Raw genomic sequence first — 12,897 nt, forward strand, 5'->3', positions numbered from 1 at the left:
GAATAACTGTCCTGTAATCTTTTGAAAGAGGAAATTCCTCAACCTAGTTTATAACCTAATTCTTCTTTTTAATTGCCTCCAACCCCAACGTAGGTCAGATACTTTTAACCACTGAACCAACCTGATATAGTAATTAGCACATTGAGTCCTTCCAGAACATCCATTTGCTGGAACCGTCTCCTTGTAATCAGTGTATAAACTCTTCCTTGCCCACTTCTGTCCAGCAGCCACAATCCATTCTCTGTTCCCACCAATAAATTTACCCCTGTTGATACATGAAAAAAATACTGAATAATTCACCTGATGATTCAGAGGTCACTGAGTGTTCCTTGTTTTGAGAACCAATTTTTATTTAATCTCACTTAATGGTACCTGATAATTTCTCTGTTGATCTGTGGATCACTTCCAAGAAAAAAAAAAGGTATCACCATTAGAACTTTTACGCAGCAGAACTTGAAGGATGAGTATAGTTCTGCTGAAGTTAATGTTGATTTAAATAAAAAGGAAAATATTCTGTGAACCTGGTCACCTCAAGTGACCCTGGAAAGTACCTGTGACCATGCAAAAGTCCCAGTCCACCACCATTACAGTAGTGACCCAGGAAACCCAACTAAGTGTTCCAAAGCTCCCTATCAGTCATGAAAAGAAAAAAAAGAAAAACAACTAAAAAGTTCCCCCCAGACTCTCTTTTTTCAAATACAACATTCAAATCATGAGGGCAGCAAACTTGTGGAAAGAAACACTGTGTTACAAGGAGGTGCAGGGTTTGTTTGAAAACAGTCACTGCTTTGGAAAATGCCTTCAAATGCCAAATAAAGGAGTGAAACCATCTGAAATCCAATTGCTGCTAAGGAAGAGAAGGCTCTATTGGGTTGCTGACATCAGAGAATGTCAGAAATTGTTTGGCTGGAATGACATCTATGTTTGTAATCTGCAGAATCTAAAGACACGAGGTATCCTGCTGTTGTGTCTTTATATATATATATATATACACACACATATATACAGTGGCAATGCTCTGACAAGTACCTCGTACTCTTCAGCCTCAATGCACATTTAATTACACACCTTGCCACACAGCCCTGCTCTCAAATTAAAATTTTGGATTCCTACAAACCTACATTACACAAAATCTGTGAAGCTAGAAACTGGAAATCTACATTTGCTTTGGATAATGTCCCATCTACTTCATTCTTGCTTGCCATTCCAGGCTCAAAAAGTGAGGAGTAAAAGGCTGGGTGAGTCCCATAGAATACATCTGTTTTTCTGAAGCAGGAAGATGGTTAAAACAACTCAAGAGTTTAGCTAATGTGTGGCTGGGACAAGGTCTCCAGCTGTTGAGAGTGGTGTGACTCCTGTATCTTGGCTTTACACCATGTGAAGCTGACCCTGTAAAAGGCATGTAAGTTTAAACAACGGCTCAGTGATGTTCAGAATAAGCAGTGACAGCAGGAACTAAGCAAGGCATGGAAAGACCTGACCTGCTTTGGATCCTTGGAATACCTAACACACATGACAGCAAAAGGCTTTGTGTTTGGATTATTTCCACTGGGTCAGGGCTATGTGATCAGCTGTACCCATGTGCAGCTCAGATGAGTCTCATGAGCCACAAAAGCTGCTGAAACATTGGCAACCTTTGGCTCTCCCAATGAGCATGGTTTCAAACTGGTGCTTGATCAAAACTTTTTCTCATTCTGATGCACAAAGTCCTTTGCAGCTGTAATTCATGTGTTTGCCATCTCGTCTCCAGGAAGGCAGGGCCATGTAAGTGACACAGGTTCGGGAACAGATCAGCTCAGGGATCCACTCCATCACTCTCTGCCAGGAGAGTGGCAATACAACTGTGAAATCTGCCTAGCAGACACTGCCAGCCTCTCCTGCTGTGCCTTCCCTCCACACACCCTGCCCAAAGACTCCGAGCTTACCCCACAGAGCAGCACACAGGACCTCGGAGTTGAATTTCTTCTTGTATTTACGGATTTCTGGGCTGTCACTCTGTGGGCGGATATTGGTTGGATTGACATTGACAACGGAGCCTTTCCTTGCATTTTCCCTCCTGACAGGCTCAGGTTTGGCACTAGATGCTGGAATGAAAGACACACACAGTTGTGGAAAATGTGAGTGTTTGGCTACAGCTCATATTTGAACCACCTTGTTCATGGTAGAATGCAAGAAATCCCAGAGGGGTGAGAAAACACCCTGAGAGCTTTGTATAGCCAAAAAAAAATCTGGAAAATTCCTCAAGCATTCCTGAGAAAGCATTGTGGTAACACAGCAGCAGAGTACGGCGAACCACATCTGAAAGAAGGGCAGAAGCACTACAATGAAAATTCACAGTAATGTGAAGTTCCAGTTTCAGGAGATTTTAGAGTTTTCATTTTCAAGCAATAAGCGCTCTCCACACCTGCAAAAATTTTTTAAAAAGAGAGAAAAAAGGACCAAAAAAAAGAGAAATAAAGCAACACCAACAAAAAAGAAAAACACAGGAGGAACATTTTAATTCAAAGGCAAAGCATACTCACGAGAACTACAGGAGGGTCCTACTGGACTGGTGGGAGGGGTGATTGGCAGAAGTCTCGGATCTATGAATGATGTGAATGATGTTGTGGAGGATGTGCTGCTCTTGGCAGGTGGGCTTTCACCACATGGGCTCTGCAAAGAGAAACAAGAGCTTGGTGGTGCTTGGGGCACACACCTTGTGGTGCCCTGACAGCTGGTATCTGCCTCTAGTGATACCTCCCCTCACAGTCCCATGCTCACAGCACTGTCAGAGCCCTCTGGGGCTGCCCTGGCCCTGTGCTCCCTCACAGGAGGCTTGGGTGTGAGAAAGCCAGGGACAATGAGCAGAGGCACACCAGAATGCTGCCATGGCAAGGAGCAGAGGGTAAGAGTCCTCTAGCTTGTGCAAAAGGTGAGGTGAAAAAAAAAAAAAAGCAAGAAAGAAAGGAAAGAAGAAGATGGGGGAAAATAAGTGTAACAGTGAAATCTGTTAGGCAGCTCAAGACTTCTTATCTTCCTCCCAGATAAAACTTGGAAAGGAAAGAGGGGATGTAGTGAAAACACTCATTGTAAAAAGAGACAGGACAGAGCAACTTAAAAAGGTTGGAGTTGAGTCCAGTCAATCTGGAATTTGTCTCTTACCTTAGTCAGAGGTTTGTTCTGAGGTTCCTGGCAAGTCAGTGGCACTTGTGGTGGGTTCACAGAGGAGTCTGTAATTTGGCTTTGCTGGAGGAGATCTGGCAGGAGATAGTTCTGGCTGTTTATACTCCAAAGGCCTTCTTGGGTGTTTGGAAATTGTTTCCCTAAAATCTGATCCTGCATGAGAACATACAGTTAAATACCACGTTTAGGTTTTTTTCAATGCACTCTGCAACTCCAGTTAATCAGGATGATAAATAACGAGCACATGGGGAGGAGTGCTCTCTGTGATGCATCATGTAAAGACAAACCCTATGGCAAGATTAAAACCAAAAACTAAATATCAAAGTGTATGGCAAACACCCAAGATGACAAATCACGGGTTTACTCCTGAAGCACTCCACAAATATTCTTCATTTAACATTACCTCAACCACAGAAAAAGAAGGAACTCCAGCCTCAGAGATACCAAGTCAAATGATTTGCTAACGAGTTTCAGACCTGACCTTTGCGTACTGCGGACAGAAGAAGGCACTGCTTGCTTCTGGACCTGCATTTAGTTCAAAGCCCTTCACCATTTAGTTTGTTGCAACTTTCCATTTACTGAATTAGGAAACTTTTCTCCAGAAAGAGGACATTTAGTAGGACTCAGCATCAGCATTTCCAGTATAGTGACATTTGGTTCTGCAAACCTCCTTACTGCATTCCATGGAAATATTTAAGAACTTTGTGAGGTACCACACAAACTCTTTCTCTGACAGCACTTTTATGGAGTCAGAGGTTGTTTTCTAGGAATACATTTTACGTTTTAATTTAGATGTAAAAACTGAACCCAAAATAGGCAAGTCAGTATTTGAGACTGGGGAATGAAGCCAGTCTGCGGCCTTTTAGTTCAGTTTTCAGTCACTTTCAACTGAACTAAACCAAACCAAATCCCCATTTGAATCACTCGGGCAGTTTGGTACACCCTAACACCACTTCAAAGCGGTTCATGCTGACAGGACGAGGAAAGGGATGTTGGAGGTGATGTGGAGACTCATGGTGGCTGTGGCCGGTGGCTGAAAAAGGGTTTGGAGGAAGGGATGGGAGGCTCCATGAGAAACGGGGAGAAGACTAGAAGGCAGCAGAAAAATTTATGAGAAGTGTCATCCATCTGCCTGTTCTCCCTGTTCTTCCTCCCACACTCTTTCCTCCAAACTCACCAAAACACATAACCTCAGCTATTTATCAGCTTCCCTCATCTTCAGTGTGGGCCTCAAAGACTCCAACATTCCCCCTTCCCTCAAGCAGCCTATTTCCAATACCCAGATATCAGGGAAAATGGAAACACTGGGCTGGTTTTGCCACAAGAGAAGTACTGTTTATGCCCCGTTTATCGTTCTTTCTCCAAAGCAGGGTTTTTTCTCCTTGAGGATGGTGGGACAAAGGCCAAGTGGAACTCTCTCCCCAGGCAGGAGGATCACTACTCTGGTCTGAAGTTTGGAGACACCAGAGTTAAAGGAAACTCCTTTTTCTTACTACCCTGCCACAGCTCTGGAGAAAACACCAGTTTCACAGTGATTTATTTTCCCTATCTGTGAAGCAAGAATACACTCAATAATATCTGAAAAGGGCCCTGACACCAAGTACAAGTCTTATTACTTTAATTTTTTTCTTGTTTTCAACCACAAAGAACATTGTTCTGCTTTGTCGCTCTTCATCTTTTTTGCGCTAATATTTGTCACAGGGGAAAATCCACATGACTGGAAGCCTCTACTAGAAACTACAGCTAGAAGGAACCACAACATGTCATATGAGAAGACAAGATTTTTTGCTAAGCCAGTAGGGAGAGATGAAGAGGTTTTCCCCTGTTCTGGTAATATTTTAAGCAGTAGGAGGTAGTTCACTTTAAACTGGAATAAAAAGAAGTCAAGATTTTTAAAAATAGCAACAATTCCCACAAACAATAATCTACAGTGCTTTTTGCCCAGTGCCTTCACAAAATACCTTGACATCAGAAACTAATACAGGTGAGTAAGAAGGACAAATAAAGAGCTGCAATTTCGTACCTAAATGTAAGCATTTCTACAGGAAGCACAAAACCTGAAACTGCACATTTTTTTTTCGAGGCTTATAGCTGTAATTTGCAGTGGCAGAGCAGAACTTCAGAGTGAGAATGCTCACAAGAAGTAATGGGTATGGCGTTTATCATGCACATTAATGACCTGACTCCCCCTCACTGTACCCACCCCCTTACAAATAGCCAAATTACCTTCTGTTCTGCCACGGTGCTTTGGGGTTTCAGTTCAATTCCATCTGGTATGCTTGTCCTTGTGAAATCTGCAATTCTGCTGCTTAGCAGTTGCCTGGTAACAAACTCCAATTAATGAACAGAACTACTTCAGGGAAAAAAAAACCAAACAACTATAGATAACCATGTTCAAAAGTTAACATAATTAACATTCAATAGTTATACTCAAAGGTTCTTGTACAAAAGCAAGTTGATTAGTCTGTGGATCTGCCTGAATGGGCTTGTGCCTGAGGACCATTCACACACAGCATAAAGCTCTCCCCACCTTGACAGAGAACATCCCTTCATCTCCCTGAACTTCATCCATCATCTTTCAGACACTGCATAGCTCAGGCAAGTCCCTCAAGCTGTCCTTTGAGAAGTGCCTACTTCAAAACTTCTGTCTCCTGTCACACATTCCCCTGTGGGGTGTAATTATGAGCCACCCTGCTCTCCAGAGAGACCAGCAGCTGCTCTGCCATGTGCTGCTGTTAGGGACCTCTCTGCCAGTGCCTACTGGGACAGGCTACACTGGAATTTCATCCTGTGAAGCAGTCCCTGAAACATGGACATCCTCAGCTTAAAAGGAAACACAGAAAATGTTGCCCAGTGCACAGAGAGACAGAAGAAAGCAAGAGCTGCTGGACTGGCTGGGGCCAAGAGCCCCCCTAGCCTAGCATCCTGTCCTCAACAGTAATCAAAAGCTGATAACAAAAACAAGAGTGAGAACAAGGCAAGTGTCTGTTGCGAATTCCCAGTACATCACTGCTTCCTGCACTGCCTGAGGTATCTTTGCATTTTAAACTTTTTCACCCAAGTGGAACTGCTTCAAACATGTCTTGGCCCCATTTCTGCACACTTCCACCTCAAATGATTTATTTATCTCGTTTATTTATTTATAGTCATATCTTTTTTACTGCAATCCATTTAAGCCTATTACATTTTTGCCTCCTTTCCAGTAATTATAAAGCCGACTGGATTCAGTCAGTGTGAATTCACAGTGCTCTACAGTGCTATGTGCCAACTGGTAGCAGACTGCAATGTATTTTTTTTTTTTGTTTTAAAAGATGCCCCATGCAATAACAAAGAAGATTTGGTCAGAGACCTACTGATTTAAGATGGGTGTGTAGAAGTTTTTGTGTGACTTTTTGATGTTTATTTTTTGGTTTTGATTGTCTCCCCTTTCTAAGTGAGTGGGTAAATATTTGCATACTAAACTTGAAAAGAATGACAAGATGTGGATTAGGATCAATGGTGAATGCCAGGACCTGTTCTTATCAGGGAAGCAAACAGCAGCTGATCTTAAATAATGTCAATCTGCAACTCAGGAGAGGGAGAAAGTAATTCCTAGCCAAGCACACACCTGCATCTACCTCATCCAAATTCTGGTAGGAAAGAGCAATTAAAGAGCAAAGAGAGGAAACTGAACTATACAAAGGAGTCCCAGGATACTCAGTGTTTTAGGGGCATACTGCAGGCACTGCAGGAGGAAGCACTCTCCATAAAGTAGGAGAAATTAACATCAGTGGAATAGATATGCTAAACAAGGGGGTAAGACAATGGATCACATACACTGTCACTCTTCCCTTAAAACAAAAAACTGGTGTGAGGAAGAATTCTGGCTCATCTCACTGTAAAGAAAAACAAGGCCAGAAGCTGCTTTACTGGTGAAACACAGCTGCCCTTGGTCCAGTATCCTTAGGAATGAGCCTTCTCAGGGTGGTTAACAGGATTCATCTGAGAACACAGGAAGCCCCTTCTCTTGCATATGTCACCAGTGTAGTCCTACCGGGCACCTTCAGGAAAGGCAGAGTGTGGACATCAGGTGCAGTTCACAGCCCAGGCAAGAACAGGAAAACACAGGTTGGTTTCAGAAGCCCACTAAAACTTGGCCCAAGGTGCTTCAGCCACAGCCCCCATAGAAACACTCCTGAATGCAACGCGCTTCAGATCCTACAGTGATGTGCTTTAGAGAGCAAAATACCCCCAAACTCTTCACTTCATCCAGAATATGCAGTTTCAACACTTGCTGCTCCTTTCAGTCAGATCACTATCCTTTTTGCTATTTACCTGGCAGCAATCAGGATATACTTCCTGAAGTACCTTTTAATATAAATGAGGTTCAGCCAAGGTGAAGGGACTTTGTTAATAGCAAGATTACACCTTTAATTTTACAGGGGCTCTTGCAGTGGCTGTGTACCCAGGAAGGTAAATGTGACAGGAAGCATCCTGCTAACTACACCTCTCCAGAGGATGGGTGGATCTCAAACACAGAAGAGACGCAAATAACAAATGCAGAGTTCTGAAGGCAGTGATACCACTCCTTCAAATCATTACAGTATGCAAGGATCACAGCAATCTGACACTTACACAGCAAAGTCATTGCTACAGGGCAAATCCATATTTTTATGTAGAGTCTTTCTGAGGTCTAGGAAGAATTCTACAACCTAGAGTGAATAAAACTTTTTACAGATCAGAATAAGGTGGTTTAGAAGAGGATCAGTAGGAAAACAAAGGCATTACAGTGAAAGTCAGTTTTCAGGTGCACTGAATAAGCTACAAAATTTCTTTAACATTCCTTCTCCTCATCACAGCTTTGAAAATGAACTTCAGAAATGCAAATCAGGAGCATATGCAGGCACAAAAAATCTACCTCTTCAGAGCAGCACAGGGGAAAGGACTGGTACCAGCCCAACACAATAACCTTCCAACAATGCTCCAAATCTGGGCATCTCTGCCTGACAGCTGACAAAACTGCATGTGTAATTCTGTCAGAAGAGCAAGAGCCCCATCACAGAGAGCTGTGGCCCTGGGATGCACTTCAAAGTAAATCCTAGAACTTGAATTAAACGAAAGTCTCTTTGTAAGAAAATCAGAAGTTTCATTCATCAGTACTGAAAAATGTTTCTGTTTGCTGTTCCTAACAGCAGGGGTGGCCAAGTGACCCCATGTCTCCCTTCTCTTGGAGTAGCAAGCTATTCTTGCTCCACTATTTCTCAGCAGAACGCACATTTTACATGACAGGTAGAACACCAGAAGATGTCAGTCACAAAATCAGCAAGATAAAATGGAAAGCTAGAGAGACACAGTTCAGGTGGGATCAGCTGTGGGACAAGCCACAGCATCAGCTGGAAACCACAGCATTTGTGCAGAATGTCAGTATTAAAAATGCAACGCATTTTACAAAACTATCTCTCCTTTTTATAAATAGCCCTGGTGAAGGAATTGATTTCAATGGCAATTATTTCTCCCAGAGTGAACAGACTATGTGAATTCAAGGGCCACGTTTGCCTTGTTTTCGCCACTGTAACCTGTGTTTGTCATGAAGGCATACAGTCTTTACAGTTTTGTTTCCCTCTCCTTTTTTCTTTTGAAAATTCCATGTAAATGAAGATCAATGTGAAGTAATCCCTATAAAAGCACTAGCCAGTATATCCAGCTAAAACAAGACATTTCCACTTTGTCCCAGGGCAGCAAGTCATCAAAGCACATTATTATGCTGTGCACATCTGATGGAGCAAACATTTACCCCCAGGAGTTCATTAAAAGGCAATTAAATTGCTTAATTACAACTGACACAAATGAGTGATAGTAACTTCAAAGGAGGGGGAGTGTTTATGCATGCCAGCTTTTTCTAGATATTTAGAAATATGTGACAAGATTATTATTATTATTATTATTATTATTATTAATAATAATAATAACAATCATCATCATCAGGCTGACCTTGTGCGGTTTGTGTCATCTTCATCGCTGCTGCTGCTGCTGCTGCTGACTTCATCACTTGAGGAGGAATAGTCTGCTGCTTTTAACAAGGAGCTGGCACTGTCCTTCACCTTGGCAAAGGAGCCTGGACTCTGAGCAAAGAAAACTCAGATGAAGAATCCATTGTCAAACAGATTGTGCCATATTTTACTGTCCCAGCATATACAGTTATGGTCACTTCCACAACAAACCAGCTTTACTGAAAAGCTGATGCTTCTGTTGGTCCATCACAGGTGGGTATCTCACACAGGACAGTGACTTGAGCCAAAACTGGACACTCTGCTGAGGACCTGAGCTGAGAGCAGTGAGCTTGAGCCAGCCCCACACGCCCCTCAGGTCAACTCATGAATGACCACAAACTCACACATCAAAACAGAGCTGTCTGCACAGACAGACCCCTTGGTGAAAACAATGGGCAAATCAAACATATCAGTGGATTTAAAAGAACCTACTGCAATCTGGCCTGGATGAGAAACTTTTTCAGCCTTCTGATGCAACTGCACTTGGTTCTGGGACAAAACATTCTGTGTCTTGGCCAGTCCTGGGTTCCCTGTGGGTAAAAAAACCCAGAAGTTTCTGGTTTTTAAATGTACATGCAGCAGGAGGGAGAGCAAGACAAGCACACATAGCTATGACCCAAAGCAGATACCAGCCTCTGCTGACAAACTTCTCTTCTCTCTTTGTTGCAAAGGAAAATCTTATTGTTTGTTTCCAAGTGGTTCTGGATGCTGCAATATTATGTACATAAATTGATACCAGTGCACTTTAATGCTGCAAGAGTAAGACAAGCAACCCAAACCCTTGGTAACACACTCCCACTGCACATCAGGAAGCTCCATGGAAAGGGAGCAAGGGAAAAGGTGAGGGCGTCCTAATCCTTTCCTCTGATCCTCATCTTGAGGAGAGATGTGCTGGTCATATTCCAGCACCAAAGGGCCAAGCAGCTGTTTCCTGTGACTGCAGACAGATCAGCAAGAAAGCTCAGGAGGTTGAGCCCCCCTACACACCTCTGTGAGAAAATAGAGGTCGCCCAAGATCTGGCCTTCATAGAACTGTTACACAAAACCAGTTCAAAGAGTGATTATCTAAACCCAACTGGGCTGAGGCCAAACAGCTGCGATGAACTGAAAATCTACCTGTGAAATGTGGGCCCCCACTGCCTGCAAGCACTGGAAAAAGCAAAAGAAGTCCTGAAGGGATACTCTGCTCACAATCCCTGACACAAGGGAAAGGAAGGAAAACCACCCTCATCCTGCCCTGGGACATGTTGGCCAGCTCAACACTTGCCTTTGTCAGCAGTTTTTCCCATGACTACCCCACTGTTACCAACAGGACTCCTTGCAAGTTAAGGGGGGAGAATTCAAGCTCACACAAGTTAGGATTAGTATCTGGTAATTTAGATTTGTCACAATGGTTTCATGTCTTCATCCATTTTGCAAAGCTTTCAAAACTCAGAATTCCTTACTGGTCAATAAGCACCTAAGCAACTCAGCAGAACTATTAGCTTTAAAGTATTTACAGCCCTTTCCTCCAATTCATTATCCCTGTGGGTTTGGGAAAGCAACAAATTCTATCTGAAATGCCATATGCCAGAACTAGCTGTAATTTAGTGACACTTAAGAACTCAAGGAGACAGTTTAAACCACAAGAGAGGTTTTCTATTCCTTCCATTGCTGGTGATATTTTTGTTTCCCCATGCCAAAATAGCACAGGAGTTACACATCACATGGAGTTTGCAAAATTGAGCTGGGCTGTTGCATGTTTTTCAACTCTGTTATTCAAACACAAAATGACATAAGAGCAAAAAGAAACAAAACCCAAGCAATTTAGAGTGTGCTTTGCATTGCTCTTGAAGAAAAGCTTCCTATTCTGTGTAGCTAGTAAAAGCAAACCCAGCTTGACTGTGTAAGTGTAATAAATAAGCAATTTGTTCCTCATTTATCAAGGGCTTTTAAATTAACAATGTAAACCTCAATATAAAAATAAACGACCTCATAAGTTCACTGGGGTGGTTTCAGAACATTTTTTGCATCCACCCTGTTTTGGGCATGTGTGATTCCCCATGTTCCCAACTTTTCGTGGCCAGCCTCGCTGCAAGGCCTTGTGACACACCAGAACTTCATGAGGGGCTATACAAGAACTGCCCTGTGGCTGACCCACAGAAAACACCCATAGGAGTAGCAAGAAAGGAAAAAAGCCGTCCACTTCTCCATGTCCCCGTCTGTCAGAACCTCAGGAACCAGAATCTGTACCGCAAAAAACTTCACAATCACGAGCAAGCTGCTGCATTCCTACACCAAGACTAGGGACAGCAAAGGAGCTTACTAAGCTGTACTTTGCCTAAATCAGATAGTTTTCTCTTCCTTTTAACTTTTTGGCCCTTTTTCTTTTTTTTTTTCAATTCCACTATCTTTCTGTGCATAAAGGAATACTGGAGAAATATTTCATAATGTGCTCTAGAGAGAGACTTATGCTTCCATTTGCCAGTACATTATTAGAGTGCAGAAATATTAGTCTACATCAGCTGCTCAACTCTATCATCTTAACAGTGGGCAGTGCAAAGAGCAGAATTTGCCAATGGGTGAACATCAGTATTGAACTGCATCTGTATGTCTGGAATGTTGGCTCTGCGGAGTTTCAATTGTGTCACTAACTGCAACAGAAATGATTTTTTTTTCAATTCTTAACTGAGGCAATTCAAATTTTTCATATGAAAATATATTCATGGTCACTTTTCTGATTCAAAAGAGGAAGTGCTTATATTTTAGGAACATGGAACCATAAAATCCAGAGGGCTTTCAAAACTCTCTCACCAGAGAATGTCATTAAAAGTTCATATACCATTTGCAATGCAGAACTTGACATCCTGCAGAAGACCATTTCATGTGACAGGAGTTTAGTACATTTTGACTGAAGGACCTTTGATTTAGGAATCACCTGAGGTTGACCAGCTGCTCTGAGATCCCATCTCCCACTGCTTGGTGTCAGGAGTGCTGCTGCTACTGTTCAGCTTCAGAGCATGTCCCCCGGGGCATGACTGATGAGTATTACTAAACAGAAAGACAGAAAGCAGATGAGACTCTCGTGTGCAGGAACAGAGACTGGAACAGAGCTCCTGGGCCACCGGATTGAGCTCCCTGCTGTTAGAGTATGAGATCATACTCTGGGTTATGAAAAGTTTATCTTCATTGCTGCTCCAAGAAGGGCCACCCAGGAGTGAGAGAAGATGATGGAGGGGACAATTTCCTCTGGACAGTCATCCTGGGAGATTACAGAGATTCCCAAGTCACTACAAAATATCCTTCTATATTACATCTGCCTTAGACTCTTCAGACCTGTGTCAGTCCTGATTCCAAAATCTCATGGTTTTACAACTCAAGACTACCAGTCTTGAGTTGCTCCACTACCTTCCCAGAAGACACATCAGCAGTCATTTATCAATGGAGATAGGAATGCATTGGACAGTAAAAAAAGTTGCCAAGCCAGTGGCTCAACCAGAAACACACTCCAAGAAGTCGCTCATTTGTAACATGGACAATTACTTATATGTTACCTCCTCTAATTCCCAAGCGGAGTGCATTTAGGGCTTGATTTCACTTGAAAGTTATTTCAGACGACGTTTCTAACTCTGACTCATCAGAAATGCTGCACATCACTTTGTTATTTCAGCTAAATCTATTTCACTTTCCAGTCTCTCCAACCCATTCTATTCCCTGATAAGACATC

At 42.6% G+C, this 12,897-nt stretch overlaps 1 protein-coding gene across 4 annotated transcripts in view; it reads right to left on the minus strand.

The window, feature by feature from the left end:
- Window positions 1-12,897, minus strand: part of LOC134563658 (mitogen-activated protein kinase kinase kinase kinase 4-like) — a 100,331-nt gene that overhangs the window by 16,032 nt on the left and 71,402 nt on the right. For all 4 annotated transcript variants that reach the window (XM_063421801.1, XM_063421802.1, XM_063421800.1 and 1 more), the window contains 8 exons: window positions 12,109-12,221; window positions 9,624-9,721; window positions 9,133-9,263; window positions 5,389-5,482; window positions 3,142-3,315; window positions 2,523-2,652; window positions 1,926-2,084; window positions 122-265 (listed from right to left, as the gene is read on the minus strand). In XM_063421801.1, the coding sequence (XP_063277871.1) occupies window positions 122-265; window positions 1,926-2,084; window positions 2,523-2,652; window positions 3,142-3,315; window positions 5,389-5,482; window positions 9,133-9,263; window positions 9,624-9,721; window positions 12,109-12,221 (1,043 nt within the window). The remainder of the gene's footprint in view (window positions 1-121; window positions 266-1,925; window positions 2,085-2,522; window positions 2,653-3,141; window positions 3,316-5,388; window positions 5,483-9,132; window positions 9,264-9,623; window positions 9,722-12,108; window positions 12,222-12,897) is intronic.

Source organism: Prinia subflava, chromosome Z (assembly GCF_021018805.1).
Source record: "Prinia subflava isolate CZ2003 ecotype Zambia chromosome Z, Cam_Psub_1.2, whole genome shotgun sequence".
Taxonomy (NCBI): Eukaryota; Metazoa; Chordata; class Aves; order Passeriformes; family Cisticolidae; genus Prinia; species Prinia subflava.